Source organism: Choristoneura fumiferana, chromosome Z, assembly GCF_025370935.1.
Source record: "Choristoneura fumiferana chromosome Z, NRCan_CFum_1, whole genome shotgun sequence".
Taxonomy (NCBI): Eukaryota; Metazoa; Arthropoda; class Insecta; order Lepidoptera; family Tortricidae; genus Choristoneura; species Choristoneura fumiferana.
Genome location: NC_133472.1, coordinates 34,752,040 through 34,776,596, shown reverse-complemented (window position 1 = coordinate 34,776,596; position 24,557 = coordinate 34,752,040). Strand labels below are relative to the sequence as shown.

At 36.8% G+C, this 24,557-nt stretch overlaps 1 protein-coding gene across 1 annotated transcript in view; it reads left to right on the top strand.

Moving 5' to 3' along the window:
- bma (SCY1-like protein bma) overlaps window positions 1–24,557 on the top strand; it is a 167,102-nt gene that overhangs the window by 42,895 nt on the left and 99,650 nt on the right. Inside the window, exon 2 of the mRNA XM_074086703.1 lies at window positions 17,510–17,742. Coding sequence (XP_073942804.1) covers window positions 17,510–17,742 — 233 coding nt within the window. The remainder of the gene's footprint in view (window positions 1–17,509; window positions 17,743–24,557) is intronic.

Below are 24,557 nucleotides of genomic sequence, written 5' to 3'. Positions count from 1 at the left end.
TTTTTGTCATGAAGCCCAAGGTCGGTAAATGAGTCAGTGCCCGTACTGATGCTGCTGCGCTGCGCGCGCTGCTGCAGGACCACATGCACACGCACGCTGCGGCGCATGCTGCGAGAGGTAGAGGGCGGCGCTGCCAAGAGCGCAGCCGCCGTATCGCCAATATTTGGAACAATTATATTTTTTTCATCACACTTGCTCGTAAACAGTGTCGTAACATGCAGGCTACCTTGGTTGCAACTCCCCAAATAAAACCCTCGACCTTAATGTGCTTGTCATGAAACCAGTGGTCGGTAAATGAGTCATTGTGCGTACACATTTTTTTGTCATGAAGCCCAAGGACGGTAAATGAGTCAGTGCCCGTACTGATGGCGCTGCACGCGCTGCTGCAGGACTACATGGACCACCACATGCACACGCACGTTGCGGCGCATGCCGAGGGAGGTAGAGGGCGCCGTTGCCAAGAGCACAGCCTAAGGTATCGCCAATATTTGGAAGAATTATATTTTTTCTTTTACAAATATAAAATTTTACTTGCAAACGTGATGAAAAACATTGTATGTCGCACGGGCGGTACTAGAATTACGAACATCGACTCATTAAAGCCCTCAGTCTTCGACTTCGGGCTTCTAATAGACTCTCGTTCGTAATTCCTTATTTACCGCCCTTAAGACACAATGTACTATTCTTTTACAAATAGAAAATTTTACTCGCAAATGTGATGAAAAACATTGTATGTCGCACGAGCGGTACTAAAATTACGAACCTCGACTCATTAAAGCTCTCAGTCTTCGACTTCGGGCTTCTAATAGACTCTCGTTCGTAATTCCTTATTTACCGCCCTTAAGACACAATGTACTATTGTGATATATAAAATCATACTTATGTTTAACTAGGACTTATATTAGCATATTGTGAGTATTGTACTCTCGCTACCAGTCATTTAAGGGGTTTTAGCACGATTTTACTAGCTTTACCTTTATAGCTACAGATGAACTAATTTTGAAAGGAAAATTTGATTTTGATTTTTAATTGTATCGATTTAAAATTCAGCACTTATGCGTAGTTCTCACTATCATTATTCAATAGTGATCACAATACAATAAAAATCGGCCAAGAGCGTGTCGGACACGCCCAAGATAGGGTTACGTAGCCATTACGAAAAAAACCGGCCAAGAGCATGTCGGACACGCCCAAAATAGGGTTCCGTAGCCAATACGAAAAAATTAAGTAATATTTTTCTAAGAATTTCGTATATTATACGGAATCTTCCATGTTTAGGTATATTTTATACCTTAGGCTGCTATTTACTCATAAACTACTAATAATGCTCAAGCAAACTTAGCCGTTATAGTTTTCCTTGAAAGTTTGATATACTTACTACCATCCTGAATTTTTTCAAGTTTTTCCACTCACTGGTTTAGATTTTAGAGAAGGTGGGACGCTCGATTTTAATGAAAATTTGCACTTTAAAGTTGAATATTTCGCAAACATATCACTGAATCGAAAACTGTCTCAGCAAACCCCTAATGGTTTTAAAAGACCTATCCAACGATGCCTCACAATATAGGGTTGGATGACAAAAAAAAACACCCCCACTTTACGTCTATGGGAGGTACCCTAAAAAAATTTTTTTATTCGTTTTTTATTGTACTTTGTTGGCATAATTTACATATATATCCGTACAAAATTACAGCTTTCTAGCATTGATAGTCCCTGAGCAAAGCCGCAGACGGACGGACAGACAGACAGACAGACAGACATGGCGAAACTATAAGGGCTACGTTTTTGCCATTTTGGCCCGGAAACCTAGAGATATGTCAATTGAAAGAATTTTATAAATTTTCAACCGGCTGCAAAAAAGGAGGAGGTTCTCAACTCGTCTGTATGTTTTTTTTGTGTCTTTGCTACGCGATAACTCCATCAATTTTGGGCCGAATTTCAAAATTATTTTTTTGCTCTAAAGGGCGTACTTCCGAGGTGGTCCCATTGACATAAAGTCAGGATCTGATGATGGGATCTTAGAGAAATCGAAAGAAACCCTTTAAAGCACACCTATAGCGATTTTGGCATTTATAACACCAAGTTAAGTATTTACATTCAGAATTTTAACAAAAAATGGAACTGACTTCAAAAATCTTGAAAATAATTTTCTACTAGTTTGAAGTCGGTGCCTCAGCACGATCCAGCAGGGCGAGTGGAAGAAGTCGCGAGCACAGCTAGTTTTGAAACTCGTAAACGCAATAGATCATTACTTAGTTGCATTAAACTTTTCTAATCCTATTGCTTCTAATCTATGCCGTTAACAATAGAGTCGTGTTCAGATATTTTTGATCAAATTTTTGCTCAAAAGTTTATGAACTCGACTGTACAAGGTGATAAAGATTGCACATCGGTCTTTGGAAAGAGACAATAATTGGCTGTTTACGACTATTTCCGAACACTGGCGACTCCATCAATCATCGTATTAATTAAGCGTTTTATATAACATACTTGTCTAAGTTTATGGACTTAATTAGTTCGTCAAATTAATGACATGTAAGCTTCGGATATCTATAGAGAGCGTTGCAACTACTTACTATAAAAAGGATAGTTCATTAAATATGAAGTAAAAATCGTACACCATTACCTACTACTGACTGACTGTACTGACTTAATTTATTATAATTGTTCAAAGTTCTTCTTGAAATTCCAGTGGCATTTGCAAATCGCTCTTGAACCTTCTTGCAATAATGACTTATATTGTCATCCTCCACCTTTCTACATCTATCGGCTTCCGCTAAAAATATTTATAAATATTGCAAATAATTTCGCTTGACTGACTGTCTAAAGGTTTTCCCCTTTTTCCTAGAAATGCCATCGTACAATTTAAAGTTGAAATATTTTAACAACTCTTTATTATATACATATTTTTATCGAAATGCGTCCATACTCTACTGCACCTGTACAATGACTGAGACCGACACAAAGTGTGTGTGACAACGCTTTACGAAACCGTAATAAGCCGAGTCTCGTTCCAAAGATCGATGTGCAATCTTTATCGCCGGGGACTGTACCTAATTATTTTGCTGTTGAGTTGAAAAGTCAAGTTTCGTGTTAGGTTCGTATTAGTGGTGGTATGTCTACGCGAGGACAATTTTGCGGCGCCAAAATTTCTCTGCCAATAACTGGCACGGAAGCGTGCCGCAGTTACACGGTGCCGATTTTAGCGCTAGTCTTTCCCACAGGCACCCTTTTTCATTTTACGAATCTGCCCGTAAAATGAAATGTGCGTGAAACACAGATTTCTCTTAAATAACTTAACGAGATATAAGAGAAAAAACGAATGACGTAAAATTCTATATATTTATTTCTAAGGGAAATTGAGTTTCGTCTGGATTTTTTATGGTCTGCGTGTTATATGACATCACATTCACAGTTTAAAACGTTTAGGTATGTAAATAGTTAGTCGTATTGTTCCACAAAAAAATGTTCCATAACTCGGTTCGTCAAACATTATGGATATAAAATATGAATTAGAAAAAACAAACTCAAAAAGGCTTGCATATTCTCCATTGACGTGAAATGTTTACACAACTCCAAAAACCCCGGTGCTAGCTCTGGCGTGTTGGATTGGCGGGGATTCAGTTTATTTTGTACTAGTGCTGGCTGCGCAGTTGTATGCAGTTGCACTTTGACGCCGCAGTATTGTCCTCAAATGAATTTATCAGAGCGAGCATTCAAAGCGATTCAATAAAACCATTTTAAGATAACGTGGTCGACTCGTTTCCTTCCTTTCTTTCTTTCAATCCAAATATACAAAATTACTCGCGCGTCAATAAAGCTACTCAAAAATTTCCGTCTTGACTTGCTAAACCACAGCTTAAAGGAGACGGCAATAGAACCCCATAAAATCCTGTGAAAAGCTTCATTCCGCTCGTACTAAATTTCTACATTGTAGGTAAATTCCGTATAGGGTGGATAGCTATTTGAAATTCCTGAAACAATGTTGCTCCTGCTAAGCGGAGCTCAAAATCGTCGCTCGTATCGGATTCCTTGAGTTGTCAATCAAGAAGCTAAAATTGTTGACGCGTTATCACCGAAGTTGGCCGGTTTTATGTTTATGGGACACATACTCGTACCGTTCCATTACATTACACTATCGGGGCGCCCGGGACACACGGCTCAATGTGTAATGTAACGTTTCACTCGTGCGGAATATTACACTTCAGAGCAATTTAAACGTCTGAAACAATGGCATACACGAATAATAGTACCTACCTATATGTAACAGCGTAGAGTCATTACTCAATAGGACAATCAGTCGTTCCACGTTTTATTTTAAAAATCCGACAGCGGGAAATAAAAACAGAAATCAGATATATTTACATACATTCGAAACATAACAACATAATAATGTCTATCGCGTGACGAAGTAACAACTGAGCTTGTGAGTGTATATTGTGTTTACTTTGTTATTATCATTACGCATGCCAGTATGTATATGTTTAAGATCTATTTAGGGAATTTAATTTTGTACACCTATTTTTAGGTAGGGAGTGGAGATTCTGAATTTATGTACACCTGCTTTCAAACAAATACACAACACAACACACAAACTTCACGCCTGTATTCCCAAATTCGGTAGGCAGAGCTTCGGAGCCACTTTTAGCAATTTTAGTTTTTAAGTTTGACAAAAACGGCACAATAGTGACAAATCGACAAATAAATAATTATTATTAAAAATAAAAAAGACTACAAAAAAACAATCATAATTTGATTGCTTAGTAGCGACATCTCTTGTCTGGGTGAGCGGTTGGTTCCGAAAGTGTGACGTCTCTCGATGAGAGCGGAACATAGATGTCGCTAGTGCTGCTGCATAAGTAGCGTAGTAGAAATAAGCAACCTGAGATATGTATGCATAGGAAAAATTCGTGTCTAGATTCCTGTCCAGCGGTGGTGTAGGGGTTATAGCACGCAGCACGGATTGCTGAGGACCTGGGTTCGATTCCCAGCGCTGGTCTCATTTTCTGGTTTTTCTGTGCATCCATGTCTCAGTTTGTATTTTCGATATGGTTTCACGGGATACCCGTAAAAGTAACAAATTTGGAGTACAAAAAGACTCAAAAAAAAACAATCATAATTATTATTAAGTAATTCTTGGAAGTCGGGAGTAAACGTAAAGAATAAAATAGGGCAATACCTTTTGCGATTAACTTAACCACAGACGACACACATTACGCACAGCTAAAACCACTAAAACTACAGTTTGAAACTGGGCAAACATACCCTGAGTAAGTATCATAATGCAAAAGGATATGTTTAATCCCTTCATTCTTATAGAGAATAGGGAATTAGCGATAAGTTTACAAATAGGACAGCCAATAATGGCAACCAACAGAGAAAAGACGAAACTAATATTTATCTTAATCTATAACTGAACAACATTAGTTCAGCGACATTAAAAAAATAGTGTTGTAATTTTTGTAAAGTTTATTCGAGAGAAGAGACAAAGTAAAGCAACATATTTTGATGTTTGTAACGTGACAGGCGACGTTAATTGGACTCTAGGATAGCGTATAGGTAGTCAGTCATTCACGATGGCGCGTGCCGTGGTTCTTATTATTACAATGTCATTAATGGCTAATTTTGACAAAATCACGCGTCTTCGTGGATGGCACTAGGTTACATTGATACGAGTAAATGATAATACTATTTAATTTTTATGAAAAAGGAAAAATCTAAAAACTCAATTATTTTTGAAAGTCGCTGAGCTAATGGCATTCAGTTTGACGAGTACGATCAATGCTTTGATTATTTGCTCCTGGCCCTATACTACGATGTGCAAAATTCGAACTTCGTAACTTCCCGCGTTCGTTAATATTAAATCATTTAGTACGAGAGTGAGAGGGACAGTACGTTAAGAACTTAGATTTTTGAATTTCGTAGTAGCCCCCCTGACCCAGCCGGTATAATTTTTAACCGATTTCAAAAAAAAGGAGGAGGTTATCAATTCTGTTGTATTTTTTTTAATGTTTGTTACCTCAGAACTCCGTCATTTATGAACCGATTTGATTTTTTTTTATTCGTCTAGGAATGCTTTCAATTAGCTCCCATAAGCAGCAAATTAGGATCTGATGATCGGATCTTAAGGAAATCGAGGGAACTCTTCAAATATTGTAGGGACACCTATGGTAATTTGGATATATTTAGCAGTAACTCGTGCATTTGCTATTGAAAATCATCATTTGGTGAAGTGAAACTGATGATGAAGACCACAGTTGACCATCGGAGTTACTACTCAATAACAATTGTGTATTTCACGGGTTGAATTTTAATTACTTTGACACAGTTGCTAAGCAATTTATGCTCCTCGTAATGCATATGCTAAAACGGGTGGTGATCCGAAGCACCAGGACTCCTCAATAATGAACGTCTCCGCATCGGAAAAAGCAATCGTTCGTAAAAGGTGACGAGCAGTTGATATTAAACTATTGTATCTTATATTATTTACACCAAAAAGCGTGAAATAAAAAATTTATAACAAAAAATTGAACCGACTACAAAAAACCATGAAAATAATTTTCTACCAGTCTGAAGTCAGTCAGTGCCCCAGCACGAGCCAGAAGGAGTGATTGAAGCCCAATATAAAGTGCGTAATTGAGGTAGATGACTATAGGTCCACTCCTGCTGGCTCGTGCTGAGGCACCGACCGACTTCAGACTGGTAGAAAATTGTTTTATTGTTTTCATGGTTCATTTTTTTGTTTTTTTATACTTACGTCACGCCGCTCTGTTACCCATTTAGAGTTAGCAGTTAAGTATATTTCAAAGTTAAGTACCTAAATAAATATAATGTTTTTTGTTAAAAATTACACTAGTAAAATAAGCCGGGTTGTGAGAGGTTTTTTTATTTGAAACTTACCAGGCGATGGATCTCTAGCGCATCTAATGGTAAGTGTGGATGAGGCCGGATATAAATCACTGATTTAGATTTCTCCACTCTAACCCTAAATTGTACTTATCCGGAAAACAGACGATGGGAGTGAATTATATTCCTTAGCAACCCGCGTTGTAAAAGATGAAACGAAACGCTTTGTGTGAATGACCCTAGAATGACAAATAATTGTCATAAGGGTCGCTCTTCGCGTCTTCTCGTACAGTCACAAGCATAAATAATATGGACAGCACTGCAAAAAAATGTCATCACTGTTGAAAGGCATATTATATATGACGATCTAACACGGTATAAGGATGTGATGATTTGTGGCCGGTATAAATATAGTTTTTGGGTAACGGCATAAGTATCTGACATCGGGCTGCTTAAAAATATCTGATATTGCACAAAATCAAAATTACGTAATCCACTATCAGCATAAACGTTTGACTTTATTTCATTGCATTATAGTAACGGAAATACAGCTAAACCTAGGTGCCAATGCATGTTTTACCAAATTAATTTATCATTACATCCAAAAAAAACAATTATTGTTGACGTCTGACGTAACATTATTTTTCATGCATTTTTAATAAAAGAAAGAGTTTAACCGACTTAAATTAACCTCCTTGCTAGAAAATCACGATGCCACGCACGATATATTGTTCTTATTTCAAAAGCTACAAAGAATTATTTATTAAGTATGTTAAATATAATGACCCGGATAACTCACGTCTTAAATCGAGTTTAGCTCGACATGTTTCGGGCTAATCCGTAGCCCTTCGTCTTCGGAGCAACGCGACTCAGCGGCTGCTGCAACACGCGCACTGCGACGTGACGTTTAAGACGTGAGTTATCCGGGTCATTATATTTAATATGAGTGAGTCTCACGGTAGTTTCATGTTCAAAATTAAGTATGTTCTTTCATAAAATTAGGATTTGTAAAACGTGAGACGGGCATATGCAGTGACAAGTCTGCACTCTTCTCGTGAAGTGTCAGATCGTTGTATTCAAAATCTATTCGTAAAACGAGAAAATAAATTTCATATTTGCAGATTGGTGACATATTTTCGATTTTGTATCGTGTTAGATGTTTATGCCACCTGTGATCCGATGGTTATGCGTTCACAGTGAATAGATATTTATGCTGATAGTGGATTACACAATTTTAATTTTGTGCAATATCAGATATTTTTAGGCAGCCCAATGTCAGATACTTAAGCCGTTACCAAAAAACTATATTTATACCGGCCACAAATCATCACATACTTATACCGTGTTAGATCGTCATATATATATGCCTTCCACCAATGATCAGATATTTTTGCAGGCCGTCGATGGTTACATCTTAATGCTGGTGACGTACGGTGGTGAAATGGTGACATTGACATCTATGTATACTTAGTACCTATACATTATATGTTTCTTACTTTAAAACGACGCACAAAAAATGTTCACGGCTCGGTTTGGTGAAGGTTTCACTTTAGTTTGTTGACGTGTGTGACAGGGGTTGTGTCAAGGAGTTATATTCTAAAAAATGCCGTCTTGTGTACCTAATATTAAAGTGCGTTAATAACATCCGAAACTGTAGAAAGGCGGATATCATCACATGTCACACGTAAATTCATATATTTTATAAAATTCTCCCCAATTAATTAAAATTGAAATGTTTATGTAACGATATTAAATTTTCAAAGGTAAACCAGGGCCGCATTTGAACTCAGTATTTATCTATTTCATTTAAATAAGGATGAAATGAAACATAATACGGTATTATAAATAACGTGATCTATTATTACAAGCTTTTACACTCCGTGAGCTCTTAAAAAAACCTTCGGATTTTTAGAAGCACGCTTCGGGTATAGACGATGACACGCGAACGTGATATGCGGTTCTGTTCTGTTTATAAACTTGCAAAACGTTTCAAAGTCACCGTAAAAAGTTATGTAAAGAATAACCATCAGTACAAAATAAACCTTACTGTAATAATATTACGCTTCTTTATCTTTTTCTAATTTTAATATAATATTACTTTTAGTCATGATACAAATAAAACAAAATCAGCATTTTCGAATTCTTCCATCGTTAATTTAAATTTAGAACACCCCGCCTTAACACACTACTTTTATTTGGAAGTATATATATTAGATTCCAAAAAAACAATCTTGCTATTAAAGTAAGCAAAATACACCAACCGTGCCGTCGCCACATCGGTTAGTTGTCGTATTTTCCAAACTGCAAAAGCTCAATCTATCCGCGATTGCTGTGACGTGAGGTCCTCACTGTAGTTTAAAATCGAGCGTTATTCCTAAAAATACTGTTGATTTTACAAATTCAATAGTTTGACCATTTAACTTTATATTAGAAACTGAATTCGAGTTAGATGAATTTATCAACGAGAATTTAATACATTTGGTTTTCTTAGGATTTAGTAACAAATTATTGGCAGCAAACCATGCGGATATCACGGCCAGGGTTTCATTGCGTTCAATGAAGCCGGTATCTTTTCTACTAACCTTGAACAGTAAAGACGTGTCGTCAGCAAACATAACTAACTATACCCGACTTTTGGCTTACCATTAAAGTTAGGTCATTTACATATACAAATGTATAAAAACACCTTGTATTATATTTTTTATCTATAGTAGACTTATATAATGTATGTAGCTCACTCCTGTACGTACGCGTGTGTGTACACACGACATTGGACAACTGACAGCTGTCAACACGACCTCTCTTTTTAAATCAAACAGACCAAGGCACAAAACCTATTAATCTCACGAAACGTGTGGTTTGCCGAAATAAAGTTTCAATTTATTTTTACAAATAAAACGGCAAGTGAAAATAAATCTACAGGAGTGAGCTACATTAAATAAGTCTACTATCGATAAAACTAATAATAATATGGACCATCCCAGAAAACTTAAGGTATCCAATTGGCATCCTCTCCAGCACTCTGCCGACGTCGCGGCGAGTGTTATCTCTGTACATTACGTGTGCTATCGGAGGTGCTATCAGTAAACCACAGCGCAGTAAGTATCTCGGACACGCAATGAACACAGAAAACGCTCACCGGTCAGATATGCGCGTAGCGCGTAGTGCGCCTGAACAATACAGGATTGTAAAACGGCAAATTCGTCGCTTTTGTTTACAAACAAAGCTATTACTTAATGCGTTTATACTGGGCGGTCGATCTGATAATAGACACACGTCCGACGGGATTTAAGTTAATTTGCCCTCAATCGAGTATCGGAGTAAATAGAGAGCCTTATTGGCGCTTCCGATCCCAAAACGTATTTGCATTAGCCCAGCTCGGTCGTCCGTGGGGAATTTAATTGTGATTTGTGATTATGATAAATGAATATTAGTAAGTATAATAGCAATAGTGGCTTGTATACTCGTATCTTTTTTTTAGGGGGACATTTTGGAGAATGTGCTCAGGAATTACATTAACAAATTCCTTCATCTCCATTCATCGACATATGTATGTACAGTCATCATCAAAAGTACCTAGCGGACCACTTTTTAACTTTGTCGTTTTAACACATTGTTAAATTTGTATGGTGTTAAGTATGTTGCTGTAAAACGACAAAGTACATGCCCGAAGATAGCTAAGATTTTATTATATGCACTAGTTCATAAAAAGTCATTTTATTTCGCCTAGATCCAGCATAAACACGAACTTTACGAGCATGAGAAGTGAAAAATATTTTTTTAAGCCAAGGCTGGCACAGACCTGAAAAAAATAATTTGCATTATTTACTTTATTTACATTACATCGTGGTGACCTAGCGGCTGGACCTATGCCTTCTCAAGCAAAGGATCGTGGGTTCTAATCGGGACTCACATCTCTAAGATTTTTGAATGTCATGTTCAAAATTACTTTAGAATTTACTAAGGAATCCAGCGCAAACTAGTGAAGCAATTCAAAGGTTTGTGTGAAGTTCCCAAACCGCACTGGGCCCGCGTGGAAACTACGACTCAAGCCCTTTTAGAGGACAGGTGGCCTGTGCCCAGCAGTAAGACTTATATGGGCTGAGATGATGATGATGATTTATTATAAAAAAAATTAAATCCCTGAATTACGCGTCAAATAAAAGAACTAAAACAATTACTACTTTGCTCATCCGCGAACTTATTTATCATCATCATCATCATCAGCCTATAGCAGTCCACTGCTGGACCTAGGCCTCCCCCAAAGAGCGCCATTTCGCCCTGTCCTCGGCTAGACGCATCCAGCTTCTACCAGCAGCCTTTCGCAAATCGTCACTCCACCTGGCCGGAGGGCGCCCTACGCTACGTTTGCCAAGACGTGGTCTCCACTCAAGAACTCGTTTACTCCAGCGGTTGTCGGTTCTTCGACAGATATGACCAGCCCACTGCCACTTCAACTTGCTAATTCTCTGAGCTATGTCGATGACCTTAGTTCTGTGCTGACTTCTGTGTGAACTTATTTATGTTCTTTATAAAATTCCTTATCTAAAAATGGTTTTATTAATATAATATGTACAATACAACAAAATACTTATCATTCACTGAAATGTAGGTATTCAGATAAAAACGTAGGTAAACGTATTTTTTTAATTACCGACAAAACTTTACGTGAGTGAAGCCGGGAATAATGGCTAGTGTTACATAAAATAGGAATATAAAAGCACTAATGTCATTAAGTATTAATTAATACAACATAAAATTTAAAGCCGTAACATTCGCGCGCATATTTACATTAAGAAAGGCAGCGCAAGTATATTAATTAACGCGTTGAAACTCGACGGAGTTAATTAGCTTGCACCAATTAATGTGCATAATAGTTTCACTAGTATCAGTTTGGAACAGAAATATATCAGGTTGAAATAAATTCAGTTACCCGTATTTATAGAGAAGTAAAGGCCATTACTTGAGTAAAATTAATTACTCAAGCAACGATTTTTATTCTATAGTTGAGCTATTGCTTGAAAATTGAACAGTCAAATGTTAGAATTCTCAGCCAAGTAATATAGTCACCATTTTCTTTACTTAAGCATTTACTTTTACTTACGATAGCGACCAAACTGTCAACAACAGCCAATATTCTGCTTCTTCTCTTTTAAAATAAGGCTTTTCTGTCCTAATTAATTGGACAATTTCGCCAGTGTCAAAGTAAACTCTCTTTGAGAGGGACGTTGTACGGTGGTTGTAGTTTTTGCAACTTGATAGTAAAATTCCAGAAACCACGTGGACACAACTTGCGCATTAAAAAATGTCGGAAACGAGTGAAATATAGAATTTTGTGATCACTGTTCACAGTTAAGGTTAATCGCCGCATAAAACACTATCAAAATTATACTTCAACTAGCCAAAGAAACAGAAATAGCAAAATAAGATATTGTCTACATCCGCCATGTTCAAATGCTACAAATCGAATCAACAGCCAATATCATAGTGGCCTGTGCAGTGCTACACAACATGGCAGTGGAAGTGAATGACGTTTTTGAAGATGATGATGACACAGTGGACAATAATGCTCAGCCTAGCACAATTGGTACCACAACAGAGACAACAAGGTGATGGTTTGGTACTTCGTGCGAACATAATTTCACGCTATTATACGTTTTAAGCAAACAACCTACTTTTTTTAGTCCGTTAATGTACCCCAGTATTGGGCAAAGACCTCCGTTTGTTTCTAGCAGACATGACCAGCCCACTTAAACTTAGCGGTCATTATTAAACCAATTATTACGACGGGTAAAGATTGAAATATTGAACAATTCAACTCGCCAACGACATTTTTTTGACACAATGGCAAACTGCAATACAAATATTTCACATAATCCTACTTAATAAAAACACACTTGTCAGTAGGTAAATTACGTAGGGCTAAAAAGTAAACATTTAAATTGATATGAGTTATACATCGTTTCAAACGTTTTATTCTTGCAAATTTTGGTTTAATGTTCAGAGAAAGTAAAATAATTAAAGTATAAAATCTCTTACAATAAAAAAATACTTTTTAAAACAGTCATTTTATCAGAAATATGGATCAAAAATAAAATGAGACGTAATAATGCTAGTTTTTTCTAAAAAATCTTTGTCTTTTCATGAAACGAAACGCAATAACGAAATGTTGCCAGAGAAAAACTATCATCAAATATAGTCTTACATAAAACGTCGTCCTCGTCATGCCCAACCCACTGCGATGCTGTGGCATTTTGCATTAAATTAGCATAGGTAAACCGTTTCTGAACAAAATATATTATGACATTAAATTATATTCCAATAAAATTTTTCATGCTTTCCCGCCTTTTTTCATTAAAAAAAACAGTAGGTGTATTTTTCCACCGAAAACACCACAAGCTGTTTCAGATCCAATAAAAAAAGTCTGGAGTTCCAGCAAAATAACTGATAGCAGCCATTTGAGTATGCTGTATACGACTTGTGCCAACATTTCCATAGGCGTATTCACTTTTTAAAAGTTTGAGACTCGACAATAATAAATTATCGTCGAGCTAGCGCGCCTGCAATCTTTTTAACTTTTTAATTTCTCGCTGACCATAAATTATGCACTTAGCCTTCTGATATGTAAGGAAAAATGTGTAGCCTTTTACGGACATTTTTGAGAAAATATTTTTTATTTCCTCGCAGTGATCGTGAAAGCACAATTTAGTCTCGGCCAAAAGTGCAATAGATGAACTCGTATTATAAACTAACTCGTTCATCTATTGCTTACTTTTCAGCCTCTACAACAATGTAGGTACTTTTATTCAATTTAGGCTAAAACAAGCACTAATTAATGCGAAAAAATCTACCACCGGTTCGAAAAAATCTCTGTCACAAGGCGCTCATTAAGGTATATTAGTTTTCTTCAAGTAGGCCGCAAAGGGCTCTTTTACATGTGACTTTTGTGACTTTTTATAGTGTCAGCGCTTTGAGACAGACCATCATAACTTGGCTTAACAAGGTAAATTAGTAATTGGTCATGCTTCATATTTTTTTTGTATGGTTTTTATAATTTACCTATTTGATAAATATACTTATTTTTTCAACATTTAATAATAATAATATAGACTATTTTAAGAAACTAATTTTGGTATTTTTGTTTTTAATGAATCCTATCTACATTAAATAAATATATTAATTTATTGTTGACGTGGCGTCATCAAATTCATAATGGAATAATGTAGTCTACGTCTGCACAAATAAAAATTACAGTAAAGTCTATGGTAGAGTCAACGTCAAGGTGTTAACGTCACCGCGGATGGCTAACCCTATTGAGTATAGAGGTAGGAAATGCAATAGAGTGCACTCAGCTCAATGCCAAGCGTACCCCATTATTACTATTATTACTTTTGTGTATAACAGCCCACAGGCAACAGAAATTGACCAATAGGCTGTGGTGCATTTGGCGCCTATTCGCAAGTTTAGAATGAACTGACACAATTCGAAATAGTCATATTTCCAAAATAAACTCTGTTCTGAACAGAATCTGCTTGAGTTTTAAATGAGAATATTTCGAGTTGTGTCAGTTTTATTCTAGATTCATCAAATGCACCGCTGCTCATTGGTCGATTTCTGTGGCTAATACACCAGTCATTTTCAAAAGGCATCTGTCGTTAAGCAGCTATTCAAGTAAAATGTTATTTAATTTAGTCGGGTGCTAGTTTGCTGTCAAAAAGTACTACCATCGGTCAGAGTTTTCCAGGATTTTACTTTGTTTTTTAATGTAAAACATGATATTACAGATTTGTTTTTTGGTAAAACTGTGTAACTGTGTGTCGTTCTAGGCCCATATTCATTTCAAAACCCGTAACTCAGCTGCGGCCTGTTTCTGAGTGAACGGGTACAAACTTAGGACTATTACAACCATTCGGTGTACCACCGCTACTTAGAGAGTACTAGACTCTATCCTATTCAAATTCAAAAATTCAAATTAAAAATTCAAGCTCGAAAGTAATTACCTGTATTACCTGTAGTACAACATTCACGATTAATCACCATGGGTCAACAACACGAATGCCAATCTGTGATTATAAAGCTGCAGTTAGCATTGGGCAATTGACGACCGGATGGCCAAGTGATTAGAGATCCTGACTATGAAGCTTGAGGTCCCGTGTTCGATTCCCGGCCGGGGCAGATATTTGTATGAATAATACGAATGTTTGTTCTCGGGTCTTGGATGTTTAATATGTATATATTTATCTACGAGTATATACTTATATAAGTATGTTTATCCGTTGCCTAGTATCCATCGTACAAGCTTTGCTTGGTTTGGGACTAGGTCAATTGGTGTCAAGTGTCCCATGACATGTATTTATTATTTACTTTGGGCAGTTTCAACGACGCCTTATCAAAATTGGTGGAGAAGTAATTAAAGGGTTGACAGTATTCAAATTTAGACTAGTAGGCCGTGGCAGCTTAGTGGTTTGACCTATGGCTTTACAAACAGAGGGTGTCGGTTCGAGCCCGGGCACGCACCTGTCGAAAATTACATTTGAATTTTACCATGAGATTTACGGTGAAGGAAAGCATGGTAAGGAAACCTGCAAACGCTAGTGAAGGTAGGTAGGTAGGTAGTTTTGCTAGATAAATAAAGCAGAAAACATTGAGTATGCCTATGTATGTAACTTTAAAAAAATTGCACTTATTCTGTTTTGCCAGAATATCCTCTAAATAGGTAAGATTAACGATTACATTTATTTGCACATATCTAAGCCATTCCTACATATGAGTACCTTTAAATGTCATTGGTAGCACATAAAGTACTATACGGTTTTGCAATAGTCAGCCCTGTGCAGCTTACGCACACATTGTCGCGTGTACAGCTGACGTCGTCGTGCCTATGTAGGGTAAACCCTCCAGTGAATGAACCCCCCCCAGTGAATGAACAAAATCACGTTTTTTGCCTAAAATAAGCAATATAGCCATTTCCACCAACTGTCGTATTTTTTTTCTTACCGGTAACTCGATTTCCTATGCAATGGCAAAAATCGGTAAATTTATTTTCGACCAATTTCAACATGGCAGGCGTTTGAAGTTCACGTATTTCTGCTTTTGAAGTTTTGTATGGAAAAATTAGATCCCAAGTAAGAACAGTGCATGTTTGGAGTAACATTTGAACTGCTTATTTCATGTATACCACTATAAAGTTTAGCTATTGGTTAGATTAAGAGTTAAATTTTCTATAATTGTACTCTTTAGTGGCTTATTTTGCGGTTAAGTTGATATTTTTAGGTGTTCCATTACTGGCTTATCAAATGTTCTAAAACCAGTAAATGAACAGTCTGTTCATTTACTGGTGTCGGCTCAATATAGTTTTTTTCCTAAAATTAAATGTTAACGTAATCGTATTAAGGTTGTGATTTCAGATTGTGCATAGAAAACGATTCTGTTTCTTTGAACTAGTATTGGGACACTACGTGTTCATTCATAGGAATGAAAAATCTAGTAAATGGACTATAGAAATTTGGCTTTGTTCATTTACTAGATACCTACTAACCCTATGTATGAACAACGTAGGTAACGATGGACGTGATCGAAATGCACGATAGTTTTACTTCCTAAATTGGACTTCTTAATAATATTAGATTGTACAACAAGAGCATAAAACAAGTCATTTTACCCAAGACGTTCATTATGTATTTTTGTAATACAGAAACATAATTGGAATACTGAAGGTGTTGTACCTACCTCAAGATTTTATATAATAATAACTGAAGAAGAAAACATCGTTTTATGTTAAAAATGCTTTTCTAAATGTTGATTAAAACTATATAAATAATGTTCATTCACTGGGTTTTTTCTCTGTTCATTCATTAATTTTTTCGTTCATTTACTAGGTTTTTGGGTACTTTTTTATAAATTCTTTCATAACTCAAAAACTATACACGTAATAAAAAATCGCAGAAATTAAATTCTTGTTTATTAAATAACGATTGATTAAATTACATAAAACCATTACAATAATTAATAAGTACAGAGTAGTGATTTTTCAAAGTAGAAAAGTTTCTTAAGTGTTCATTCACTGGAGGTTTTACCCTAGATTCAAGAACGCGTATTTTGTACGGCGTGGCCGCCCTGTACCTATTGTGTTCTTAAAATGTCACGGTGGCTCAGTAACGTATTAACTTGGCAATTTTCTATTTTCCGCTTTTAGCTACTTACTCCTGTTTATGTGCATGGTATTCTGAGAACTAATCCGCTTAGCAGAAAATAAACCGTGTTTGTTACGAAAAGCTGTTATCTCGTTCGAACATGATTAAGCTTATTCTATATAACTATGAATAGTAGGGTACCTAGGTACCACCCACAGACGTTAACTGGAGGGTTATTTTTCTCGTCTAAGCTTATAGTATGGGGTATCGTTGGATAGGCCTTTTAAAATGATTAGGGTTGTGAAGACGATTTTTCGATACAGTGATTCGTTTGCGAAATATTTATCTTTACATTTTTGTACATCTACATTTTTGTAACAATCGAGCGTATGCGTCCACTGGGTCGTCCCAAGTACGCTCTCTTCACGGCTTGATCCTCTCCCAAACATTCCACGTGCCCGAGCCACCGGAATCTGGACGCTTGGTCTTTCGAATATCATCATCTATTACAGTAATGGCATTTTGTACAGGTGAACCAGCCCGAGAGCCGGAACCCTCGCAACCAGATCCGCTCGTGAGACGACTCAGCACCGGCATGGCGGGCATAATGTCCAAGCTGAAGAGCGGCGTCACGAACAACCAGCCACCGCCGCTCGAGAGCAATCCGATCATGCAGTATTTCGAAGTGGGCAAGGAGAGCAGCAACGCTGGACCTGGACTTGTCTGGCGCGTGCACGACGCGTACAGAAAGAGCGACGGGAAGGTAAAAGCATTAAACATGCACCAATCACCCTTGTGGCGCTTTGTGTTATTGTGTTGGTTATTGTAATCGATATCTGCTTCGCTTATTAACCGCACCACATAAAGGATAATTGCCAGAGTTCAGGTTAAAACCCAATAAAGAGCATAGTAACTAATTCATCTGAATATCAATAGTAATATCGATGGAAATTGCAAAAGTAATAACATGACCTCATACCTTAAACTATCTCCTGTGATGTCCGCACTCTTCAGCTATGTACAATTCACTCAGGCGCTAACCTGGTGCTCATATAGGTGATATTTATTCCCCAAATAATGTCCACCACCTGTAGTAAAATAGTCACTATGACTTCAACCGCAGTTAATGCTAAGCTTTCAAACCAATTTGGATAAGCCAACAACCAGATATATATATATATATATATATATATCCATACCGACTTTAAATAGGAAGACATATTGCCATGCCTCCTCTATTGGGATAAATAGCCGCCAGACATATTGCCATGCCTTCTCGCAATGATGATAGGAAAACCTATTGCCATGCCTCCTCCATTGGGATGAATAGCCAGACATATTGCCATGCCTTCTCGCAATGATGATAGGAAAGACATATTGCCATGCCTCCTCTATTGGGATGAATAGCCGCCAGACATATTGCCATGCCTTCTCGCAATGATGATAGGAAAACCTATTGCCATGCCTCCTCCATTGGGATGAATAGCCAGACATATTGCCATGCCTTCTCGCAATGATGATAGGAAAGACATATTGCCATGCCTCCTCTATTGGGATGAATAGCCGCCAGACATATTGCCATGCCTTCTCGCAATGATGATAGGAAAACCTATTGCCATGCCTCCTCCATTGGGATGAATAGCCAGACATATTGCCATGTCTCCTTCTCGCAATGATGACAGGAAAGATATATTGCCATGCCTCCTCCATTGGGATGAATAGCCAGACATATTGCCATGTCTCCTTCTCGCAATGATGATAGGAAAGACATATTACCATGTCTCATCCACTGGGCCGCCATAGCGCGAGCAAATTTGTAAGACCATAGGTAAACTTGGCTTTAACAACGTTGTACCTCATCATATATTAAGGGAATTCGCTAATGTGTTATTAGAGTAAATCACTTGACTAATCAGCCACCAAGGTACTTAGCTACTTAAAACTTAGAACTTAGCACTTAGAACTTAGAACTTAGCTTTCAGATCAGCTCAGGAGTCAGGACATCACATCACAACTTATTAGCACTTTATATTTGGTATGAAATATTTGAAGGTAAACTATGCAAAGAATGTAAAACAAATGACAGCTTACCATAGTCAACTATAGAAATGGCGGCAATTTGAATCTTCGGATAATGTTGCTATATACAAAATATTCATGGTTCGCGATCCTTCGCGACAACCCTTGCAGTTGTAGTTAGTAGACCGGATTAGGGCTGGCGATTGACTGTTGAAGAATATAGGATGATAGACTATAGATAGCAAAATATCGATAGACTATCGCAGACTATGTATAGCATTGAGATCGACGAAGTATCGACAGTAGAAAATCAATAGACTTTTAATAGATCGATAATACTGAAATTCTAAAAAGCAGTATTATCGATACTCTTGATGGTCTTATTTTCTAGAACTGTGATACTAAAGTGCAGTACAAATGCATGCACGCGGACTAATATGGCACGTGCAAAATATGTAATTTTCGCAAATAAAGTAGGACAGTATCAAATGCAAAAACTTCATGGTGTGACAGATTTACTTAAAGTTACGATGCGATGTGATGGTGTGAATGCCGCAATACCAACATTTGCGACAATTCATTGCACAAAAGTCAGTAAATTATGATTTCCTGTAGATTTCGTTTAAAGTAGTCTGCGTAATATGCTTGTTCACAATTTCCATACTTTTCCGACGGGCTTCGCTGTGAACCAAAACAATTACAGCGCGGGATTTTACAAAGGTTAAGCTAACAAGAATAATTGCTATTGTAGTATTGCCCGTAGCAATTTATTGGACGCTTGCACTGATTTTAATTGAAGTTACTACTTTCCAATCCTTCATGTTTTACTCTCAGGGCCAGGTCCTATAAAATACTTGCAATGCTTCATCTTTCGTACCTACCTACTCGTACTACTCGTGTTGTAAAAAATGTGATATTACTCAAAATAACAATACATTGATATACCTACCAGCTTTTTTGCGATTTTGTGGTGTATACATTTACCCAGACTGTTCGGAACCCTAGGTGCGTGAATTTGACTCGTACTTGGCGATATTAGCTGTATGGCTGGGAAATACACATGCCTGTAGTTCGCACATTTTCGGACGAGTGGGTGGCACATACGTCATTCTTCGTACAAATTGACACTAGTGAGTAAGCTTGCGTAAAAACGTGCGAGCTACAAGCATGTGTATTCCCGGCTTATTGTCTACTTAATGCGTGGCCGCACGTGGTCGCATAAACAACTCTTTCTGCCCTTGTCTTATACCACGTGACATAAAAAAGTGATGAAAACGTTGGAAATACTTTTATTCCGAAAAATCGTGCAGTTCTCATAGAATAGTGATAAATGAATTGTACGCAAACGAAGTCGCGTGCAACAGCCTTAACATTAGGGTAAGCGTACCAGTGAATGAACAGTGCTAGTGAATGAACAAAACGCACATTTTTGAAATAATAAGAATTTTGTACGTTTCAGACACGCCTCGTATTTTTTTTTTCGATTAGCCCTTTTCTTGTTAGGTTCTGGCTTCTACCTCTAAGCAATACTTTTGAAATGGCGATGACATAAAGTGGACGTACGTATTTTGTACATTTTTTCTATGGAGCAGTAGTAACGAAGAAGGAAAGTTACTATATTTCTAATGTGTTACTGCATTTGTCCCCGGCATCTACCATTCATTGGGTATTGTTTTTAAAGCTTTGAAGATCTGTTAGAGCTAATCATATATAGTTTAATGTAATTTGTTTACAAACATCACCTTTTAATATAGTGTTTTATTACTGGACTCCAAAATGGCAGCATTTTGTATTATTGCAATATTTTTTGTTCTAGTAGTCATATTAAGATTTCGTATACGGTGACATTGATCCAAATATATTATCTATCGAAAGGCTAGTATTCAAACAAACGTAAAATATAAGTTCATTAACTGGTTCAAGTTTTCCACTGAATGAACAAAGTCACTTATAGCTTGTTCATTTATAACTTTCCAAGATCTAGTGAATGAACAATAACTTATTTTTGTACTTTAATTAATTTAGAAAATGGAATCGACCAAATAAGTACATTGAATGTAGTTGTGTTAATATAACTTCACTTTTGTATTTTTATAATATAACAAATATCATATTTAAAGTTGTTCATTCATTGGTTTCATTTGTTCATTCACTGGTGATTATCCATTTTTTCCCTTAAATAGTGCTATATCTTCTAATTATGCAATAATACTATTGAATAATAGTGATGTTAGCCAACTAGAGTAGTTGGTTTTGCTATACAAAAATTAATATTTTAAGGAAACTGTACCCAACTGTCTAAAATTAATTTTCAAAGTCGAAAATTTCCTTAAGTGTTCATTCACTGGTACACTTACCCTACAAAGTGAAAGTTTATGAGTGCGTGTGTATACTCTTTCACACTAAAACAGCTTTATGGATTTGGATGCAATTTTGGGAATACAATGTAGCCTACTATTTATGTATCCGGATATCCCACGAGTTTGGGATGTCCGCAAGTAAAATTCCAAAATGAGCTGAAAAATTCAAGTCTAGTGAGCCATGATATTTGGTATTTTTTTTATGCAGTGGTAATAAAACTACGGCGTTATTTTTGGGGATTCCCACGGGAATTTAGGAAAGCCTCGGAATATAAATTCAGCTCCCAGATATTATTATTTCACGCACTCGGAACACTAATCCTTCTGTCACATAGTATTGGATGCGGGATAAGAAGGATAGAGAATTTAATTGGGAGCTCCAGACCTTAGACAACGAGGGCACTGGTTTTACGCGTGCGAAACCGCGGGTAAAGACTGGTAGTTTAGTATAGTTTATTTATTAATTCAATATAAGATTACATGATAATTTACATAAATGTCAGTTAAGGATAAGAATTTATATTGAAATCCTCAAAGGTTATAAGATTAATAATAATATAAAAATAAAATTCCAATCATGATGCGAAAAATTACAAATAAAATAAGATTGGTTCTCCTCTAGGGATTGTCATACATAATGAAAACGCATTAAAATTAACATGAATATAGACTAAAATGTCAAGGATAAAAATTAACACAATAACTAACTAACAATTAAAATGTCAAAAATAAAAATAAAAAATAGTTTAAACAATAAAAAACATAATTTCAAATTTGGAATTAAATTAAAATGTCAAATCTATAAATTCATTTACTGAATAAAATGCATTTTCCAACAAAATGTCTTTTAGACGATGGCTGAACGTTTCTTCGCTCTTTTCGCTTTTTAGGTTTGAGGGTAGGTGCTCATAGTATTTGGAGCTGATAACGCGCGGGTTTTTCCCGCTAATGCCATTCTGTGAGGTACCGCCCATAAGCGGCCCGTGCTGCGAGTAATTTTACCGGCTACGCCCATTCGACTAAAGCTACAAATGTTTGTGCGCGTACCTACTTATACATAATAACATGGAACAAATACAACAAAGATAGGGATTATGGATTTGAATACTTTTTTGCACGACTGCCTTTGGTTGATACCGGCAAGGACCCGCACCGCCCGCTTCTGCAGAACCATAATGCGCCCGCTGTCCGTGAAGTTTCCCCATAGTATGGTGCCATACAGAAGCAACGGGTGGAAATACGCAAAGTATGCTTGCTTTAGTGCACCATCTGCCAGAATGGGCTTTAATTTGCGCAAAACATAGGCTGCACTACTTAACCTGCCACATAGGGAGTCAACATGATTCTTCCAATTCAAATTTGGATCTAGGGTGAAGCCCAGGAACCTACTGCTGGCATAGCGGAATGGGGCCTCCAATCGATGGCGGTAACATGATACCTCTACCGAAACCCGGCATGAAAATAAATTAAGTTAGTTTCTATTTAGAGGAAAGCAAAAAGTCAAACTCTGTGAAAATACAACGATTATTTACGTATTACCATAAAATAATAAGTAGCGATACGTATCTTGACTTGGCTAAAAATAGTGACACAGTTTTAGCGAAGTTCCAACAAGACTTTATTTAGTTCAGAAGTTTAGTGTCTCTGTGTGTGTTAGACGAATAGCGTAGGATGAACAACTTTTTGAATTGACGCGGTTTGACTCATTTGTTGTGTGTGTGTGTGGCACAAGCGGAACAAATGGGCACAGAATGTTATCTAGAGTAGAGGAATTTCATGAACGTGAATTAATTACCTTTTGACAATTTTAATATTCCTATTAGGATCGATTAAAGTTTTCATAATCGCGTTTTCATATTCGTAATCATAATCAACGTTAACTGAACTTTGCATCGTTATTGGATGAAAGATGGCTTCAAGGTTCAACAGATGTATTCAATTTGCTGTTTACTTATTAAAAAAAATAAGATTATCTATGAGGAGGCAAAGGAAATTTTTCGTTAGCTAAAGAATGGGCCGTTCATTGCTTATTATTGCAAGAACCTTAGTTTACATAATTCTCTACTCGAAGGTTCTAAACGGAACGCTTTGCTGTCACTCACGTGTCCGTCTGTCGTCTAGCACACAAGGGGGCACTAAGATGTTTGAAAATCAAAGATCGCATCCTACTGTCCCTCTCAGTCTCGTATTTAATAATATTAGCGTCAGCGGGACAGCAAGACACGAAGTAGTTCAAATACTGCATTTCGTAGTAAGTATATGGCCAGGTTTTACAGCCAAACGGTTGGAACGGTTGGATCTTTAAATTTTTCACAGTATTGAGCATCTTGTCGATTCAATGTCATATAAATTGACAATCATTTAAAGGAAAGCTCCCGTTCCTAAATTGTTTTTTTTTTAAGTTTTCATTGAACCATGTACTTACTTATAATTTTGTGGTAATTGTTTCGTATATTTTACTAACAAAATATCAATATTAAATAATATTGTAACGGATAACTCACGTCTTAAACCGAGTTTAGCTCGACATGTTTCGGGCTATTTCGTAGCCCTCTATTTCTTCTCAGGATCACGCTACTCGGCGGCTGCCGCAACACGCACACTACGCGCCACCGCTCTCTTTCTGACATGTCGAGCTAAACTCGGTTTAAGACGTGAGTTATCCGTTACAATATCATTTAATATGAGTGAGTCACACGGTAGTTTCATATTCAAAATATCAATACATTGATAAATCAGGGTCTTTTTACCCGACTGCAAGGAGTGAGAAATCTTGTTTAAGTAGGTATGTAATTTTAGACTAAATTTAGTATTAAACTTCTAGATAGGTGTTACCTTATTTATTATTTACCTATTTATCAATAAAAAATAACAGGCATGTCACAATTTGAATAAACATAACGTGTCAAAAATATCGACAAGTTAACCATTCGTTGTTGACACACCCGTATTTATTATTCTATTCTAGTCTACTCGTATTCTACCTACTTTATTCACACTCAAATGGTGTAGAAATTAGGTCAAGTCCCAGGTGCCAATGATTGAAATTAAAATGCCAACGGTAAGGTCGTTTACCTTCTACATGATGAATTTGACTTCAATCAGCTGTGGTCCCGACCTTTTTTAACTGGGACCACTTTGATTTTATTATTATTACCAGCCCCCACAAGATTGAAAAGGAACTGGATATAAATTTCCG